General features: G+C 40.2%; 1 protein-coding gene across 6 annotated transcripts in view; it reads right to left on the bottom strand.

Moving 5' to 3' along the window:
* The window catches only part of RABGAP1L (RAB GTPase activating protein 1 like), a 265,566-nt gene that overhangs the window by 60,046 nt on the left and 184,538 nt on the right, over positions 1–20,982 (bottom strand). For 5 of the 6 annotated variants that reach the window (XM_076339624.1, XM_076339623.1, XM_076339626.1 and 2 more), the window contains one exon: positions 11,673–11,801. In XM_076339624.1, coding sequence (XP_076195739.1) covers positions 11,673–11,801 — 129 coding nt within the window. Of the gene's footprint in view, positions 1–11,672; positions 11,802–19,415; positions 20,053–20,982 lie in introns of those variants that run through there. The other variant, XM_076339627.1, reaches the window with a different exon arrangement.

Raw genomic sequence — 20,982 nt, 5'->3', positions numbered from 1 at the left:
AATAGTGTGGCCAGCAGGAGTAGGGAAGTGATCGTGCCCCTGTACTCGGCACTGGTGAGGCCGCACCTCGAATACTGTGTTCAGTTTTGGGCCCCTCACTACAAGAAGGACGTCGAGGTGCTGGAGCGTGTCCAGAGAAGGGCAACGAGGCTGGTGAGGGGTCTGGAGAACAAGTCTTATGAGGAGCGGCTGAGGGAACTGGGCTTGTTTAGCCTGGAGAAAAGGAGGCTGAGGGGAGACCTCATCGCTCTCTACAACTACCTGAAAGGAGGTTGTAGGGAGGTGGGTGTCGGTCTCTTCTCCCAGGTAACAAGTGATAGGACGAGAGGAAATGGCCTCAAGTTGCGCCAGGGGAGGTTTAGATTGGATGTAAGGAAAAATTTCTTTACTGAAAGAGTGGTGAAACATTGGAACAGGCTGCCCAGGGAAGTGGTGGAGTCCCCATCCCTGGAGGTATTTAAAAGACGAGTAGATGAGGCCCTTAGGGACATGGTTTAGTGGGCATGGTGGTGTTGGGTTGACGGTTGGACTCGATGATCTTAGAGGTCTTTTCCAACCTCAATGATTCTATGATTCTATGATTCTAAACAACATAAACAATTTAACCTTATGTTTACTACACTACTTACTCCCCACAAGAGAAACAAGGCAATAATATGGTAAAAATAAAAGCAATTAACCGCAGGAAACCAGAGACTCCTGAAGCAAAGCGATAAGGAGATCCTAAAAATCTAAGTATTGCCTTTATGAAGCACCCAGCTAAACTTCTACTTCAGTAGCTACATATTGCTTAGATAACAGTCAAGTAACCACTCACAGAATTTAACTTCGAACAGCATCAATAATGGCAAAAATAATACCTGAGGTTTGTAATGGAAAGTTATTAATAGGGACTTCAGTTCTGAAAGCTACTGTCACTGCAGAGCTCTGCATTTATAAAATGCATACGGCCATCTTTCTATACTTAGCTTTGTTTGTTCGCGTAGTTTCAAAGCAGAGAAATTCAACTGCAGGTACCTGAGAAATCAAACACCAGCAAAAATGCATAAAGACACTGTCCCCAATGTCTTTTCTTTGTTTATTTGCAAAAGCTCAGGGGGGAGGGGGGAAGGAACATTTTTAGCCTTTGCCTTTTTTTTCCTCCCCAATTATTTTTAAAAGTTTAGCTTTAGGTCTCAGTATAGCATGGTGCTTCAGAATTTGTCACCCCGTTTCATCTGTCAAAAAACAAATGAAATGAAACAAATGTCTGGCCCCAATTGTTCTCTGCACTACACTAAGAATGAATCACTGTTTTTTTCCCCAAGCCACTGCATGCAATAGCCACTGCCTCTGGATTACCCGAGCTTTCTGTAACATGGTCATGACTTGTTTCCAATAATTTAAGCTTTAAATTCTGTAACATCTGCAGAAAAAATAACCACAGCATTCCTGAGAAAGACACATATCAGAAAGGCTCATCAAATACGACACAAGGCAACTTGAAATTTCTTGCCCAAATGTAATCTTTTCCAAATGCAAGTATGCTAAGATTTCTAGGCACGGAAATAAAAGATAATTCTCTTTGGTGGCACTGAACTTCCAGTAGGCAACAGAGCTTCTTCCCCCACTGTTCAGAGGGGGAAATACAGAGTTTCTTTGGTCACAGGAATTGAGTTCTAAAAAAATAAAGACACAATATTCTTCAGGGTCCTGCAATTGAAAAACAAGTTGTCACAGACGACTCAAAGACTTCGGCTAGCAAGGATGGCAGCATGTTGGCCCCAGGGTCTTTTGTATGTGAAGAAATAGATTTCCTCTGAATTACCACGATGCTACTTACTGCTGAGATGCTACCTGTTTCCTCAGATCTGACTGCTTGAAAGAGGTCCAAGAGAAGCATAGATGAATTTTCACCTCCAGGGAGATTTCTCTATCTTAAGCCTGAACAGTCTTGTTGATTTCTGTATCTATACTTTTCTGTATAGATACTTTTTTCTGTATCTATACTTTTACTTAGAGGTCTTTCTCCACAAGATGTGAAAGTCTATATTGTTTTGCTTTTCATGATGGTCATAAGTGCTGATGCTGAAATACATTTATTTTTCCTCTACAGCCTCTTTTGCACCACAGAAGCGTCTTCAAGAAGGAAAGCATCTTACTGTGAACAAGAGGTACTGCAAACCTGCCGGGCACCATCATCGCAGTCTTTCTCCATATTCAAACTCAAGGCATCCCTCAGAAAAATCAGTTACAAGTTACTGGGTTTGTTTCCTTCAAAGGAAGAGAGAGTTTCTCTTCTAAAGAACAGCTAAGATGACTATTATGCTGACAATAGTAACTCTATACACTCTGCTACTGCTTGACATACAGACCACTGGTGGTAGAAAACTTTTTATAGAACATTTTCATGTGTCATCTTATAGGATGTTAGTCAACCCTCCAGCCAACCTGCATCTGGGATTCAAATGTGTCCAATTCAGCTTAGGAAAAATTTTCACTTCCTCTTACTCATAGAGCTGAGTTATTTTAGACAAATCGTGGCAAAGATGGCAGAAGACAGAACTGTCAAACAGTGCGACTCCCTGCCACCTTCATCTATTGCTCTCTGTACTATTTTCAGAATCAAGGATGGAAAGGAGCTGTTATTCATCCAGGAGGAAAAAGCCAGATTCAAGAAGCTTAAGCCAAAAGACCTTTCGAGTATGCTTTCCTCCTTCAGTTCTGAACGGGAAAACATCTGTCATCCTGGAAAGCCATGACTCCTGACAGCACAAAGGTGAACAAAACAAGTTTAGGTGGCCTGCTGGACCATGGAACAGTTTTCAGATGTCACCCTCACCATACTGAATTAAACTGCTGATACTTAGGGCAAATCTCATCATGCTATATGCTGCGATACAGTTGCTGGGGATACAGACAATGAATATTTCTATCCACTTTTCCACCTCAAACTTTTATAGTTCTTTAAAGATCCTTACCTTCGACACTATTCTTCTTGATGCTATTATTCATGGAAGTACAAGCACACATGCCAACAAATGACTACTACAAGGACACCAAAATATTTGTACTCAGTCAGGTCGCAAAGCTACTTTAGATGGTTAAAATGTGATTATATTTCATTATTAATAATAAAATCATATTTCTTCCCTGTTGATAAAAGTTAACAATATACCCAATTTCATTTACAATGCCAACTCGGAGCAAATGATAAAAAACTAAACAAACCAAAACAACTGAACAGTTTTACTAGTGCTTAAACAACATGAAAATATAACCTCACTACCAGGCAACACGTCTGCTCACTGGAAAGCCAGATACGCAGAATTCAAATAAATAAGTATTTCATAGCTGAAGCTGATTTCTTAAATGCATGACACTTTCTACGTTGTTAACACTTATTACCAAGATGACAATAATATTAAACATCCAATTCCACTGTAGGCACTTTAATCTGATTTTCAGGTGCCAGTTCATTGCACTGTACTATACCACAAAGCCAAGCAGAAAGAAGGAAGCTGAAGCTGAAAACAGAGTAGATATTAAAAAACGTGACCCTCCTTACAATGACAATAGGATCCTGCACTTTGGAGATAACGGCGCAGACATAGTAAGTGGAATTGATCATTGGCTTTTAATAAGAAATAGCATGCAGGCACAGCAGGGTTTTCTATAGAACTAAACACAATTCTTTTCAATTTGGTTTGGCCTTTTCTTGAGAAGTGGATAAATGAGCAATTTTCTTCCTGTCTTTTATATTGGAAGATTAATTAGCTACATCACTGGTAGAACCAAAGGAATACAAGGCTTGTGCAGTTTCAGGGCCTTTCTGCAGTTACCGCCTTTGCTTTTCTGTTGCATTTGTGTTGTCTTACCACCTCTCACAATAGCAAAAAACCCCAAGTATCTAGATAAATACATATATATACATACAAACACAAAGAGAGAGAATGCACTAGAGAGAGAGAGAGAGCAAATGAGCTATTTTTACTCCTTTCCATTGAAACTCACATAAATCAATATATAATTCCCTGTTAAACCATGCCTGCAAAATATTGCTTCCAGATAAAACAGCAACAGAGGTGTGAATAAAGTAATTCACCCACATCAGTAAGGTGTGAGCTTCAAAACACCAGTTTGAATTCAAAACATTTAAATAGCAACATTATTAAAGTCAATCTGTTTTAAATCTACACAAATAACAATTCTGAAATGAGGAAAAGCTTAGCACAGCTCCTGCTACCTTAGCCTTTTCTTTTCAACTCCGCGAGTAGAGTTACTCTCCATGAGCCTGGGTCATGGTGCAAGGTGCAAGGGTCCTGGTGCAAGCCACAACTGTGGGCGCGCCCAGGAGGGATCAATACCCTTGTCGGTACCGTGACAGGTGACAAAAATGTGTGTGTTTGCTTTGCATTGAAAAAGGCACATTTTTTTCCTCAAGGCCATTTGCTCCTCTCACCTAAGGTGCTGAGAGCAGCAACCCTCTAACACTGCTGGGTCTGCTGGGGAACCTTATTTCCTCCAAAGAGGGGAGAGATTTATGGGGTTAGGAAGAAGCTTCTCTTAGAAGAACTTCAATATACCAGGTCCTTTCTGCCACTGATGATGATGGAAGATGAGAAAAGGAGTCACTGTAATCCCTGAGCCACGTAAAAGAAGATATCATTACAGATGCTGCCCCATAAACAGAAGAATCTTCCCTGCAGGTTCCTTTACTCAGTTCCTGTATAGCCCATCCCATGTGTTCCCCTCACCTTCACTGGGCACGAGGGGTGAAAACCCACAGTTAACTTCCCAGTATACTCTCCACCTACCCGTCTGCTACACTCAACTTCATGGCATTTCTAGATCTGCAATGTAACACATTTTGAATGTCAGCTCTGCTCAATTTCCAAATATCACAGGACAGTCACAGAGAATGGGGCACAACTCCCTGAATTAACTCGAAAACTGTCAAACCAGGAAATTTTCATATGGAGAAAATCTCTCAGTGAGACCTACTTTCTCCTATTCTACAACTCAACTGACTGAAGTCGGGTGTAAGAATAGAGGTGATAGGCTTCCTATATTAAAATCAAAGGACATTACAATTTCTTTAGGACATACACAGATCTCTACAGAGAAATTGCATTATGAGATGCAAAAGGCAACTGAGGCAGATTTAGCAAGTATGCAGAATGTGTTAGTTTTAATAAAATAGCACCATTAAGCTTAACCTTCATTAATCTAGAATAGGCTCTTTCTTCATTCATTCATTTATCAAATTGGGCTTCCACAGACGTAGAAAAACCTCTGAAATCCCTTGTAAAGAGAGAAATACTAGGAAAAAAGCACTCCCCCTCAAAAGCATGAGTACGAAAAGCATTGGTAATCATTCTGCGAAGTAGGAAATTAGGGTAATTCCTTATTCTAGAGACATAATATGCAGCCTGCTCTGGTCAGGTAGAAAATTATCACTCCCGAACCCAGTTTTACAACCGTAAGTGTTGCCGACTACTCTAGGAGAAACACACCCCTCCCTCTGTAAAGGCCATTACAAAATGAAAGGTATGGTCATTATAGATTAGAAAAATAACAGGAAACAAAGGAGGACAATGCCCCATTCATTAACTCTAAATTTGCATCTTTTATTAAATTCCATTAACCCTTAAATTAGCATCTGACACCCTACTCAGAGAATTAATGTCTTTCTCCTCCGTTTGACTGTTCCTGAGCTGGGAAATGTGTGCAATATTGGGCTCTATCTGCCCTAAGAGTCTCAGCAGATATCTTCATAGATACAGTCACTTCCATCTGAATTTACCTTGTACTCTGCAAATGTTGGCTATAATCCATCAGCCAGGTATTAACAGGACCCTAACTTTGCGTATATGCATGTAACATGCATATGACAAAAACAAAGGGAAGCTTCTTAGGCCATATTATTTCATAGTAGGAATTAGTTCAAAGCATTCCCAAACCATGGAATACTACCCAACAATCACCTGCTGGAAATACTAATGTTATTTCTAATTCCACCAACTTTGTTCACAGTGACTTCCTTACTGGTAAATGATCGAAATTCAGACCTGGTGAGTAATCACCATGCATAGTCCTTAACTGAGTAAGACATTCTCGACCACATTTTCTATACAATTTTCAATTAATAGGAGCTTTTTCCCTTGTATTTGCAGAGCTGTTCTTAAGGGAGAGATTGATGCTAATTCTTTTTGTTTTAAAAACAGGATGATAAAACTATTTCCAATGCAGCACCTTCAAAATCCAAGGGTTAGGTCCTGAAGTCATGAGTTAAACTTAAAAGTTGTGAAATTAAGGAGAAAAAACACCAAGTATTTTTTAATTTGCCTTCTCTAGAACCATGTCAGCTAGAGCTCAAAGAAAAAAAAAAAGCAGCAAGGAGAGGTGGATTATTACTACATGTTAACTCCTGTTTTGTTTTGCAGTAATACGGGAACAAAATAAAAAGAAACACTGGAAAAGATACAGCCAGACTATGGAAACCTGGCCACACCATGATTCTGTTTTCACATTTCTGTGCCTCAGTAATTAGCTTAGAAACCTAAAGAAAATACTCCCTGGCACTTACTGTGTGATACTTACTCTAAAAGCATCTGGTGTTTAGTCTACAAATACTAATACAGAAGTGAGAAGCAGTTGAAAGACACACAGTGCCTCATTCGTACAGCAGAAAAAAAACACGTTTAAGGGTCATTTGGGTTTTTTTTGAACAGAACAAGTTTTGCTGCATTCAACAAACAGACAACTACTCTTCATATAACCTCTGCATTCCCTGGGACCTCTTTTAGTGATGATTATCAAGACTATAATTTTCTATTTGAGCACGTCAACTCCTGTAATTATTAGCTCCTGTTTGCAAATAAATACCATGATTATAATATCTAATTATAGAATCACAGAATAGTTGAGGTTGGAAGGGACCTCTGGAGAACATCTTGTCTAAGCCACCCCCTCGAAGCAGGGTTACCTACAGCACGTTGCTCAGGGCCAGTGCGTTTTGAGTATCTCCACAGATGGAGACTCCACAACCTCCTTGGGCAACCTGTTCCTGTCTCTGATTACCCCTGAAGTTAATAAATTAATTAATTAATTAATTAATTTTGTGCCCACTGCCTCTTGTCTGTTCACTGGACACCATTGAGAAAAGCCTGGCTCCCTATTCTTTAGTTCCTCGCACCAGGTATTTATACACATTGATAAGATTCCCCTGAGCCTTCTCTTCTCCAGGCTGAACAGCCCCAGCTCTCTCAGCCTTTCCTCACAGGAGAGATGCTCCAGCCCCTTAATCATCTTCATGGCCCTTTGCCAGACTCTCACCATTGTAGCTATGTCTCTCTTGTCTTGGCGAGACCAGGCCTGGACACAGTACTCCAGATGCGTCTCACCAGTGCTGAGTAGAGGAGAAGGATCACTTCCCTGACCTGCTGGCAACACTCCTCCTAATGCAGCCCAGGATACCACTGGCCTTCTTTGCAGCAAGGGCTCACTGCTGGCTCATGTTCAACTTGGTGTCCACCAGGACCCCCATGTCCTTTTCTACCAAGCTGCTTTCCAGCCAGCTGGCCCCCAGCAGGTACTGGTGTATGGGGTTGCTCCTCCCAGATGCAGGACCTTGCACTTCCCTTTGTTGAACTTCACAAGATTCCTGCCGTCCTGTTTCTCCAGCCTGTCGAGGTCCCTCTGGATGGCAGCACACCCATCTGGTCTATCAGCCACTCCTCCCAGCTTTGTGTCATCTGCAGACTTGTTGAAGGTGTACTCTGCTCCATCATTCAGGTCATTAATGAAGAGGCTACGTGCTATTGGTCACAGTATCAATGTCTGAGCTACAACACTAGTGACTGGCTGTTGTGGTTTAACCTCAGCTGGCAACTGAGCACCGCACAGCTGCTCGCTCACTCCCTCCCCCCAGTGGGATGGGGGAGAGAATCGGAAGAGTAAAAGTGAGAAAACTTGTGGGTTGAGATAAAAACAGTTTAGTAATTGAAATAAAATAATAATAATAATAATAATAGCAATAGCAATAATAATAGCAATAATAATAATAATAATAGAATATACAAAGCAAGTAATGCACAACGTAATTGCTCACCACCCACCGACTGATGCCCAGCCAGTCCCCGAGCAGTGGCCCCCCCGGGCAGCTTTCCCCCAGTTTATGTACTGAGCATGACATCACATGGTATGGAATGTCCCTTTGGCCAGTTTGGGTCAGCTGTCCTGGCTGTGCCCCCTCCCAGCTTCTTGTGCACCTCCAGCCTTCTCAGTCGGTAGAGCATGGGAAGCTGAAAAGTCCTTGACTAGTGTAAGCACTGCTTAGCTACAACTAAAACATCGGTGTGTTATCAACATTATTCTCATCCTAAATCCAAAACACAGCACTGTACCAGCTGCTAGGAAGAAAATTAACTCTATCCCAGCCGAAACCAGGACACTGGCCTCCAACTGGACATCCTGCTGCTGATCACAACCCTTTGAACCTAGCAATTCAGCCAGATTTCAATCCACCTCACTGTCCACTTACCTAGTCCATACTTCATCAGTTTGTCTAGAAGGATGTTATGGGAGACAGTGTCTATACTTGCTGTACTTGAGATAAACAACATCCTCAGCTCTCCCCTCATACACCAAGGCAGTCATCTCATCATTAAAGGCTATCAGGTTGGTTTACCCTTCATAAAACCATGTTGATTACTCCTGGTCACCTTCTTCATTATGAGCTGATTTCTTTTCTGCCTATCAAATAGCTAATGTGCCATCTCCAGTCAGAGGTTACGTTCATGTGATTCAGATTTGGCTCTCTAAGGACATTCTAGTTGGCAAAAGTGAGAAAAGTTGATCCAAATAAATAGAAACTGTGAATGTGAAGTCAGTTCAACCCTTGTGTGTTTTAATTTAATGTGGGACATCGAGTTAACAGAGTCAAGGCATCACATAATCACTCAGTAGGGATGCATAACAGAAATACTAAGATCAGTCTGAAAGAAATATGAATGGAAGTGTCTGCACGCAAAAGCACCAGAAGAAACGATACAGAGAACGGGTTACGAGAACAGCATGTATTGATAAGCAAGGACACGAGTGACAGCAGTCAAACTGGCAAACAATGAGAAATGTCTTGCTACATCTAGATCGGAAGGCTGGCACTCTGGTGAGGCTGTACAAGAGATGATCAGCCAGTCGGAGATGCGCAGCAAAGCTACAGCACATCACCTCTGCCAACAGGAAAACAGGCTGGAAGCCACAAACACACCCGCAATGAGGAAACAGAGACAAAGGACAGCAATGACAGGCTGAAGCAAGCCAGCTTCTGAGGGAAAGATCACACCATGAGAACTGTTTGACTCCTAAAAAGTACAAAAACTTTGTCTAAAAGCCAATTTATTGTCATTAATCAGGAGGAACCCAAGAGACATAGTGAGGACTTTATAGCCACTGTCCCTCATCCTCATCACACAAGTGTTCCTGGCCAGACAGAAGCCTTGGTGGTGGTGAGCACATGGCTATCAGTATGAGTGGCATCTATGACAGAAGGAGTGCACGTGAGTGAAAACAGATTCATTTAAAGTAATTACCACCCTCCCCTCCAATAAGATACTGCACTGCATTTCCTCACATTACGTTCTTGAAGTCTTTCACATTTTCACTATTTTAAATACACCACCTTAGGTTCAGAGTTTTCCTTATTTAGATTAACTTCCCTGACTATGCCATTAATCCTGGCAACAACCTTAACTGAAAGTTAAACTAAAGTTTCAGAACACTCCACTCCATGGGCTTAGTTGTTCCTAGCTTAACTATCAAAAGACTGTTCAGGACACAGTTTAGATTGCCTCCTATGTCTTATACCTGAATGAGGATGAGTCGCATGCCCAGTGAATAAGCAGAACCCAGCTCCCATCTATACTCCTTACAAGGGTGGGGTGTTACTAACACAGTAGAAGGTAACTTAAATCATCTACTTTTTCCCATCCCTGATAACCCCAGGTCTCGGCCCTGAATTCTCCCTCCATTCCAATAATTTCTACTAGTCCTCATGTACTTCTGTAACACACAGGAGAGCGCCTTGACTCCATGTCTGCTGTACTCATCTGTACTTTTCTCTTACAGGACGGAATCCAGAATGTGCAAAATCCTGCATAGGCAGTGGATTCACTGTCAAATCCTTCAGACGCATTCCTATTCACGTCGATGAACAGTTCAGGATTTTATACTCTGCTTTTGAATGGCCCCATGTACTGAACCCATGCGATGCACTATGCATCTGCCTTAAACGCACTGCAAAATACTTTCCCAACAAAACACATCATATACATACATACCCAATAAAAGTCAAAAAATTAATGAAAAATATCATCATGTGGCACACAATATATTACACAAGAAAATGAGAAAGCGAGGCCCAAGAAAATTGACAAATATCTCTTCCAAAAAGTACCACGAAGACTTCTATTTTAACCTCTCACCAGAAAAATACAGAGTGAGTAAACAATATAAAGATAATTTTATCGTACTTGGTAAGTCCTTAAATTACTCATTTTCAAGAACTGAGCAAAGGACTAAACACTAAATGTCAAACTGTAGTCTTTTACTCCCAAATACTCTCTTTTGGTAGCAGAGCTCAGCTCTTGAGTCCAATTTTAATAAAACCTTTGCACAGATCTTTTTTCTGGCTGGAACAAACATTAGTACAGCAAGCCCCACTCTTTCACAAGATCAGAGTTTTAACCAGTATGGAAAAAGCCCTTGCTTTAACAACTATGAAATTAAGCAGCACAAAAGTAGATTAATAAATATATTGAGAGAGAGATAAAAAAGGTGGAGTGTTAGAGGAGCATTCTTTCTGATGGGATGTTCTCAACCCATTATTGGGCCACACCAAACATACGTTTCCCATCAGTGCTCCCACTCCAAGAAATAACAAAAGCACTTTTTTTCAAGTTCAAATGTTAAGTCCATCCATAGCTATACGTACTGCAACAAAAAATCCCAGAAAAAACAGCAGACCTTTCAAATGACAGCTTTATGAACGTCTGCGGCCATTTTTAACAGAAGATTTCCATCCTCAACCACTTACAGTCAGGCTCTCTAATTTGCCATCGTTCACTAGAAGCCCAATACTCGTGCTCTAGACGTTCAAAGAAGCCTGCCTTTTGACAGCATGGTCTTGGATAGGGTAGAATATAAAAATATATTCTGTCTTGATAAGCTTGATATACAAACAAAACTAAGTTTCTACCCCCATACGATTGTATTATACAGCAGTGCTCAGCAAATAAATATCTTCTGGTCAAAACAAATAATAGGTGACCTTTGGTTGCATTATTATCATACATTTGATTAATTGGTTTAGTGTAATCAGTGTTTATAAATCAATTAATGAATTAGCAAGTTCTGATAATTCAATTTGTTTCATCATGCATCAGTTTTCTATTTTAATTATTAGCTTGTACCGAAGCAGACAAGAGGGAAAAGCTCAGAGCTTTACTTTCTTTAAATATAAAAAGTGCACACGCATGTGTGTGTATAAATATACAAAGATATATATAAAAAGTAATAAACTAATGCTTTCATTACTTCATTTTCCACACGCTACTGCCATTCTTAATTTTGCACCTTACTCTTCCTGTAGAAACCCTGGGTGAATGAGAAGAAATGAAGACCATCCTTACCTTAATGTTGCAAGCTTGTTCCATCAGTCTTCTGGCGTTCTCTTCAGCTCTGTACCTCTTGGGCAACTGAACCCTGAAGAATTTTAAAGCTCCTTCAAAATCAGCTTGTAGAAGGTCCTCTTTTGAGGTCTGCAATTAAACACAGGGAACTACTGTAAACACTGAGAACATGCAGTCATGGTCTTTTACTGGATTTGTCATTTATTGAATGTATTCCAAACCACCAATAGTCACATTAGCTCAAAAACATCCTCCTTGAAATCAGCTCTCTAACCCATATCTCATAAAACAAAACAGAGGCTAAAGCATATCCCAGGAATCCCAGGCAGAGCAGCACAATCAGAGGACTGTAACACATTAATGTATTTTACCCTTCTATACCTGCAGGGTAAGAAAGGGATTCTGGCTCAGCCTGTCAAGATGTCCCTCAGCGAGAAGAAAAACAAAAACCAAGCAAACAACAAAAACCTAGGAGAATTTATAATATTTTCCAGAGAGCTTGTGCATTAGATCATTGCTGATTCTCATAATGCTGCCCTAAAAAGACGACGTATATATAGATATATATGGTTGCAGACATGAACAGCAGAAGCAGAAATGCATATGACTCATAAGAGGCATCAGCAAGTCAATGTGCAGAAGTCTGTGACACAATTTCTCAAAGAACACTGTGCCAGAAAATGTTTTACGTGCTTATTTCTACATCTCTCATAATACTGTATCTCTCAGTGTGGTATCAACTAATGTGTCAGAAAATGTTAAACATTCAACATTAATCCAGTTCTGCTACTGACGGAGTAATATGATTCACAGGGACAAATATATTCATCTTCAGATTTACCAAGAGATTTAGCAGATACAAAATACCAAGCCTTGGGACAGTTCCTTTAAAGGGTTCACAGAAACCGTGTCCCCAGAGAAGACATTTAGGATGTCATCTCAAAAATGTGAATTTCAAGATCTTTAACCCAGAAAGAGTGAACAAAAATGTGTCAATGCACAGACTAGTATCATGGAGACTGGTGCTGTGTAACGCAGTATTATTACTACAAATACCTCAGGAGCAGTACAGGTACCTTTGGCTAAAGTTAATTGCTGAATTAATTGCTCAAGTACCACTGCCAACATTTTCACGTGTGCATACTCCACCTTCTCATGAATAATGCCCTTTGTCATTTTTTGTCTTATTATACGCAGTAGGTATATTACATACACATAGTTTTAAAGTTTTTTTCGAGAACCCACACTTCAGCCAAACACAAGGGATTTGGCTCTACACAGGGAGAACTGGGAGAAACTGTGCAGCCTTTCACATGCAAGAGGTGAGGCTCAATGATACTATTCTTTCTCTTGGGTCTTAAATTTGTTTTAAATAAATAAAAATAAATATAATTCTCACTACAATGCAGAGAAAATTTTGCTTGTATTTACAAATCTTCCCTACGCACCCTACAAACCAGCATCACTAGTTCATTTACATGAGAATAATTAAATCTACTATGTAAAAGCCCTTCTTAAAAGAACAAAAATATTGTTTCCCAAAGCAAACTGAACTTGAATATGGTACTGCAGATATTGCAAGCATGTAACAGTAATATTCAAACCCAGCCTGACATATTCCACATTTCTGCTGAAAATGCTACAGCACCCTACCCAGAGGGTCTATCAAAAATAGCAATTTACCCAAACTTTTATTTGGTGGAGGGAAGGGAGAAGGGTTTTTGAAGGGATTTTAAATTATGTACCAAACTTGGAACAGCAACAGAAGTTAAAGGGCTATTTTCATGGTTATCCAGTATCTCTGATAGTGGAGAGCATGAGCTGACATCAGAGGTGTGCCACCCAAACACTGATAATCATCACTGCTCTGTGCCCAGTCTTTCACTTTGGGAAAGGGCATAGCAATATGCCCTTTGATTTCCTCAATCAAGAGTCTATAAAGACAAAAACTACATTGTGCATGTTTACCTGTCACCCTATGTATTTTTGGAGATTATTATACTGTATACCCTAATGGGCACTCCAATAGTAGTTTTTGCTACATTAATCACAAGGAAAGAGCGAGGAAACTCCAGCTACAACTGGAGGAGCTTCAGTGGATCCGTTTCCCCATGACTGCAGCATTTTTAAGGCAGACAACTTTCTGTCATAAAAATCCTCAGAGTTCTCTCAAGATCTATTTGATCCTCCCTTCAGTCACAGCCAAGGAAGCTGCTGGGTCATCACTGCAGGGACGCAAGACAACCTGCCTTCAGGATGCTGATGAGAAATGTTCAGCTTTACAAACTATCACATCTGATTCTGTCCACAAAAAAATTGACAGGAGGACTCTTTGGCTGAGACTCAATCAGACAAGACGATGTAACGTTGACAGAAAGCTGGTGCAGTTGGGTATCTAATGAATCAGACCCACTCCTGAATGCAGCTATGGCCAACGCATCCGCTTCCTCTTCCCAACATCATATTTCTCCTGGACAAGTTTTACTGAGGTTATATATGCTTTTGCCACACTTGAGACTAGATCACCGTTTCATATCCACAACGGGTTATATTTAAGATTACCTGCAAGTTGTAGAGCATGGTGGCTGCAGCCTGTGACACGGGCAGCACACAGCATCACTGCCAAAACCTGTGCTGGCAACCAAGCTGTTTCTGGGCAAAGTTCAGCTGGGTAATGTTGATCAAAAAGCAGTAAATGGTTTGATAACCAGCTTACTCAAAAGCGATTTCTATCCTTCCCTCTCAGTGATGCTGACAGCTGTAATAGCTACACAATTCAAATAGATTTCCCTATTACATTGCAAATTTGCCTTCTTTGGAGACAAGCTCTCCTGCATTTCCAGTTCCCTCCTCTTCCTCATGCTGTGGCAGCCTCTCCCATCCTCCTCTGAAACCCGCCCCGAACACAACTGTGACCCCAGGTGTAAAGGGACACCAGCCAACCTGTGAAACCCATGTTGCTGCTTTTCTTGGTTTTACACGTAAGGTGCTCACATACTGCAGTGCTGAAAGACGGGGTAATCTCCAAGACAGGCTGACTGGTACGTGCTTCCAACAGAGTGGGAGGGTGTTTTCAATTAAGACTTCTGGACAGTTGCTCCCAGCACAAAACAAACACCAAACACACTTTTTGCCAAAGTTCTGGCATTTTATTAGGAGCTGAGCTATCCTAATTTTAAGCAAGTATCCTTCCTAGAGGTCCTGCCTAGACGTTTTTATTTTAATTTTGTATTTAATTTATTTTTCTTAAATTAACATTATGTACTGAGTGTTTTGGAATTTATGTTAGAAATCAGAGGAGAAAAAAACCTAAAAAAAAAAGTAATAATCAACAATGAAATTACCCTGCCAAACTTTAGAAAAGCAGATGCACCTACTCATTATGTCCATAGCACTTCACTTAAAAATAAATACAAAAAAAGACAGAGGCAAGTATGTCAGAAAAACAGCAATTACATGTAAAACATTTAAAGTCAGATTTAATTCTCCTAGGCTTCTGCTTGAATCACCATTATAATAACATTTTAACAGCCCCCAAACAAATTACTCTCATAAAATTGTAACTATTGAGAATTTTGAGGTCTCAACCCTAGAAAATCTTTAGTTGATGAAAATCCCATAAGAATAATGGTGACTCATGGAAATAAGAACTTATGTGACAGTTTGCTGAACTAAGTTTATAGTTACGAAAAATTAGAAACCATCACATTTTATAATTTGATAAAATGACTGGTAGAGCCTATACTGTTCAGCTCTTTCTACTTTGCTGAATATTTTAATTTCATTAAAATAATCTGTTGATCAAAAAATTAGTTTCACTATCAAAATCACGAATCAAAGTAACATTCTGAGAGCAACGTTAACAGGGTTGCATACTTTCTGCAAACTAACCTCTTCAGGTACTGATCAAAAACAGGAAGCAACATAAAACCAGTGTGTGTGTGCACGTGTGTATATATGCGGTACAAAAAAAAATTTAAAAATAGCAATGTCGGCATCCTAAGATTCACATTTCTTGACATTTTGTGATTTTAATCAATAAATCATAAAGACATCTCAGAAACCTTTTGGCAGCTGTTTGACAGGCAGAGATTTGTAAATTCATTGGTTTGCGTCGCTCAGCTTGTACAACTCATCAACAACTTATTTCACTAAACCATCTGAAAGTTTAATGAACCAATAATTAAAGTTTGGCAGATGCATTGCATTTGTCTGCATTTGGGGACTTCAGGGCATTTTTTTATTATTCTAGATGTAATTTTCAAATAATCATATTTTTGGTTAAAATATTTTTTTAAAACCAGGCAAAAGAGGAAATTCACTGAGAACTATGACCAAAAGTCTCAGCTTGCCTTTTAGGGTTTGACTAAATATGCCCTCGAATGTCCTTCCCACATCGCTTACGTATTTCAATATATTCATAAAATTATCTTGTATGGATTAGTTGAAACTAAGGGAAAGCCCTTTCCCAGAAGTACTAGGGAAGCTTTCAAATCTAAAGGTAAAGTTCGGGAAAACTGCAAACGTTCAAAAAACAGGAATGGAATTTGAGACACTTAAATTATGTTAATTGTGATTTTTTTTTAAAGTAAATAACGTTACTACTACTTTCCCCAAAATATTTAGGGAAATGTGATTAAGACAAAGGACAAATCCTTGGCTTATTTCTTTAATTTAATTTCTCTGTCTTCAATTAATTCTGCAGTCTCATTTATTACTGACTATATCAACTACAACTCCTGTTCCCACCTGGGAACTAATACAGCAGAAGAAATTTTAGATCAACCACACTACACTTCCTTAATTTAATTCTTCCTCCTTCATACAAACAGATAAAAATTACTAATTTCCATAGAATTCTATGTATACAGTATGTATATTTAGAATTTCTACAGAATGTCAGTGAGCATAAACTGTCTATTTTACCCTTTAATTAACATGTGTCAGGAACAAGACCAAGTTAAAGGCTGAAAAGAATCTGGCCATACTCTACTCCACTATTTAATTTGCCACTAGTAAATTCAAAATGTTTACAAGTATCCTCACACTAATTTTTCAGAACATAATATTTAATCATAACACACACAGATATGTTTTTAAGTTCTTTTAAGGAGATATGCAATGTAAAATCAAGGTATGTGAGCTATTTTTTCTAACCTGATAGTTCCTCTTCCACTGGTAGCAACAAGACTGCAATGCTGCATGTTGCACAACTGTGCACTGCGCTGCCCTTAAACACGAGCCACAGACCTGACATCTGTTCAATGACTCCAAGAGGATGAAGTTGGCCTTCTGTGCTGCCAAGGAGCGTGAGGGTGGATAAACTTGGGATCCAGGCCTGGGAAAGTTTGATGGGTAAAGCTACACTGCCACAGTTACACTGGCACGCACTTCTAGCACAATACATCAAAAGGCTCCTTTTAGCGGCATTGCTTATGTCCATTTCTTTACTGTGAAAGCTATACTGTCAAACACATTTTTTCCTAAATAAAATCTGTGCTCTCTATAAAACACTGTTTGGTACAAAAGCATTATGGAAAAAAAATAGCTTTGGTTTTGTGCGCAATGAGTTGGCATCCATAAATATGGCAATAATCTTGTGTACACCCAGTAGTATCCCTCTGCTCAAAATTTCACCACTGCATTTATATGTAGCTCCAGACTTAGAAAGGCAATGTTAATTCTGCCACATAAAATACCGATGAATGTGGATAAGCGCAAACACAAAATCGACTAGCTTCATTCACCCACAGTCATCCCAAAGGGGATAAACCTACATAGAATTAGTGCTGTTTCACTTGCCCATCATCGCAGTTAGCTGATACAGTGAGTAGGTGATCTGAATTTTTGTAAGGCTGGCATAAAGGTTATAGATTATATTTCTCACATAACACTACAGTGGCATATATTCTGCCCATCCTAGGCATTTATTCCCAAAACCACAGCAGAGGGAGAAGCTTATGCACATAAAAAAGAATCTAATTCTTAATCTTATGAAACGCCGAGATTTTGAAGTATCTTCAGTTCTGATTAAAGTACAAATTCTTGGTCCTCAGAGACTTCTTGTTTTTAAAAAATCATCAGAATCACATTCTCTCTTCCTCTATGGAAGGGGAATATGTCAAAAGGGATATATGTCAGAGGAGGTATATTTAGCTAACAAAACCTGACAGGAAATCACACTGACTCCACAAGTCAAGACTCTCTAATAACACAAGCGTTATTTGTATTGTTTTGCCTTTTCCCCCCTCTTTTTTTCTTTTTTAATAAACAATATTATGTCATTCAGCAAATCTAAGCTGCCTGGGTGATGAAGTATGCTAAATTTCCTGGTATTCTCCATCTGGAGGGCCAGATACAAAGCCTGATTAAGTCAAGTGAACAAGAGCTTAGTGGTTTTGCCTCTGCTTTCCTTAGAGCTCATCACAAAACAATTCAGAATGATTTGGCAGTCCTTGCCCAAGAGACCATCGGCAGGATGGGATGGATGAGTGTTTAGGTATACTTGGAGGTAAACTGGAATAACGCTTACACATACAAGAGATTCAACCATGCGTGATTAGCCACTATCTCAATTCTGCAAGTGACTGTAGATATCCAAATTCATCTGCACTTTACTAGCAATCAGAGTTTGTGATTTTTTTTATTTTTATCTAACATCTCAACATCTCACAGCGCAGGGACACACTGGTTCAACCACCCACTTTTTTTTTTTTTTTTACACTGAACATTCTATAATATGCAGAGCACATTCACTTATGTGAGTGTACTGCAGAACACGGAGATAGGTGTCAGCAGCACAACGCAAATGCAAGACAGGTCACTATATGTAACTACAGTATAGGACTGCACAGAGTATGGAAATAAAGGAAAGGCACCATCCCACTAGAAAATGGGATGGGATCAGTAAAGAACTGTCTTCACATGCATCACATAAAAATGACATTCTGGTGTACAAGGCCATCAACCAAGTGTACCTCCGAGCTGCAGCCAGGTTTAGTTATGGTACCGCGGAGCAGACCCAGCTAGGACTATGTACTGACTTCTGGATTTACCACTATTTTGTGGTTTTGAGTCCACTTTGTACAGCAGTAGAAATGATAAAAGCATACTTCTCTGTACTCTAACATGCCACAGCAATTTCAGGCCATTTCACATACAGACATCATTTGCTATGATGGATAAAAACACCTTTAATTTATTACCCAGATAATTCTACACATGTATTTTTTACATAGTGTCAACTGCCTGTTCAAAATCAAACACAGAAACAGTAGAAAACCAAAAATATAGCTTGAATTTTTATGAACGCTTAAAACTAACCTTTGATGTCACAAGTATAAAATTTGAAATGCTGAGCATTAACGCACTTTCCATCAGTATCTAGAAGTAGACCGGGCACGCTGCTTATTTGGAATCATTACAGGACTGAGAACAAAAGCATTCATGGCTTTAGGAAAGATTTTTTTTTTTTTTTTTTACAATGCAGCCCTGGTTGTGAACCCTTCAAGCTAGTTAAGGAGTGGCACCGATCCCCATTAGCAGGACTAGCATCCAGCCCTCCCGAGCTAACATGAAAAAGAAAGACTCAGTGCTTAGGAGATGGATTATGAGAAGCCGAGAGAGAAAAATAAGAGACCTCTCATGCCTTCATTCAGTGTCAAGAATCCTGGGGGGGAAGCAGGTTTGGGAGGGAAGGTGGCAAATTCACAATGAATTAATTTCAAGAAAATGTGATCTCACCGCAAGCAGCCGAGGCACAAATAGGCGATGCCCCATTCCCAGAAGTTCCAGCACCCGACATGCATACTCATTCACCAGCTTGCTTCTCTCGTCATGCATGTCCTGGGACTTTTTGACAGGTGGTGTGAGCTTGGCAGCTGGGGTTTTGCAAGGTACCCCTTCTTCCATGAGCAGTAAGTAGTAAGTATCCAGAGTGAGAAGAACAGGCTTTGAACCGTAATTTCAAGAAGTGCAAGATTAGGAGACCCAGCCTCAGATCTTTGAAATGGGCTCGGATGGCCGCCTACAGCAACGCCCGTCAGTCTCTCAGAAAGAGAAAAGCATCTTTGCTAAGAATCAAGGAAAAATATGATCCACCGTGCTGGCTCAGCCAGAGTCCAAAGTAGATTTGAAAAACAAACCAGAGAAAACATGGATCTAAAAATGTAACTAAAAAGCAGGAAAATGGCAGAAAATGAGTGCAGGAAAGCTCAGATGTGAGAAAAGCAATGGAGAGCTTTCAGGGCTCAGTGTCTGTGGATGTGTGCGCCAGCAGACAGCAGCAGCAATAAGAGCAATAAAGCCAGGGCAGTTCTGAAGCTGCAAAGAGAAAAGGATGAGCTCATTGCAATCTCTGATTCGTGACAAGCGTGGCGGCTGCCGCTGCTGCCTCTCGCTGTGAATCAGTAATGAAGGGGTAGGCAAGGAGGGGGCTGGGAGGAGGAGAAGGAGGGGGTGAATGAGCATGCAGAGAGTGTCTCGGGGGAGAATGCTGTAATAAGAAGCCAATAGTGAGCGGCTGGACAGCTGAGCTCCCCCTCCCCATCTACCTTAAATCAATTCAGCTGTGATGGGTTTTGCTATTGAATCCCAGGCTTACAGTATCTGAACTGCATCCTCTAACGTTCAATGGTTAGGAAGAAACCGGCCTGCCAGCCGATATAATGACTTGTATTCGATCTGCTTCTGAATAGTGCAAATACAGACTCAGTGCAACCCGGAGACGGGCAGGTAGGGCAGAAGACACTCATCCCTCCTGGGTGATGAATGAAAGAGGGGCAAGGACATCGTGATGGACTGCTGGTGAGGAGAGAGCAGCAGGCAGCTTCTGAGAAGCTGAGAAGCCGTAGCCCATCTTTGCACAGTTTGTGCAGGACTGAATTAAATAATTTAAAAAACGATAATTTCCAGCGCTGTGTTCTCAGGAGGCATTTCTAAATCTGGAGATGATGGGCAGGGAGGGAATGATGTCAGCACATGTATTTGAATTGATTCTAGAAATTAACTGCACATTTGTAAGGAAAATGCTATGATGTCACACCTTAAATTGCCTTGCATGGCTCCTATGCAGGGAACAGGCCAGGTGCCTCTGCCATCTGGGTAAAGACAGCCTAGCAGGTATTACTTCATTTCATAGGTCTGTGTTTTAGAAAGCATGCTTTTATCCTGCTTCATTTTTGAATTGCCTAATTATAAAATGAACTATATAACAGAACAATACACATTTCCGATTGGAGCAGACGGTAATATTCCACACATATCTAAACATACAGAAAGGTGGTAATTTAAAATACTGTGAGGAGCTCTA

This window comes from Aptenodytes patagonicus, chromosome 5 (genome assembly GCF_965638725.1).
Source record: "Aptenodytes patagonicus chromosome 5, bAptPat1.pri.cur, whole genome shotgun sequence".
NCBI classification, from domain to species: domain Eukaryota; kingdom Metazoa; phylum Chordata; class Aves; order Sphenisciformes; family Spheniscidae; genus Aptenodytes; species Aptenodytes patagonicus.
The sequence above is the reverse complement of the archived record's forward strand: the minus strand, read 5'-3'. Positions and strand labels throughout refer to the sequence as shown.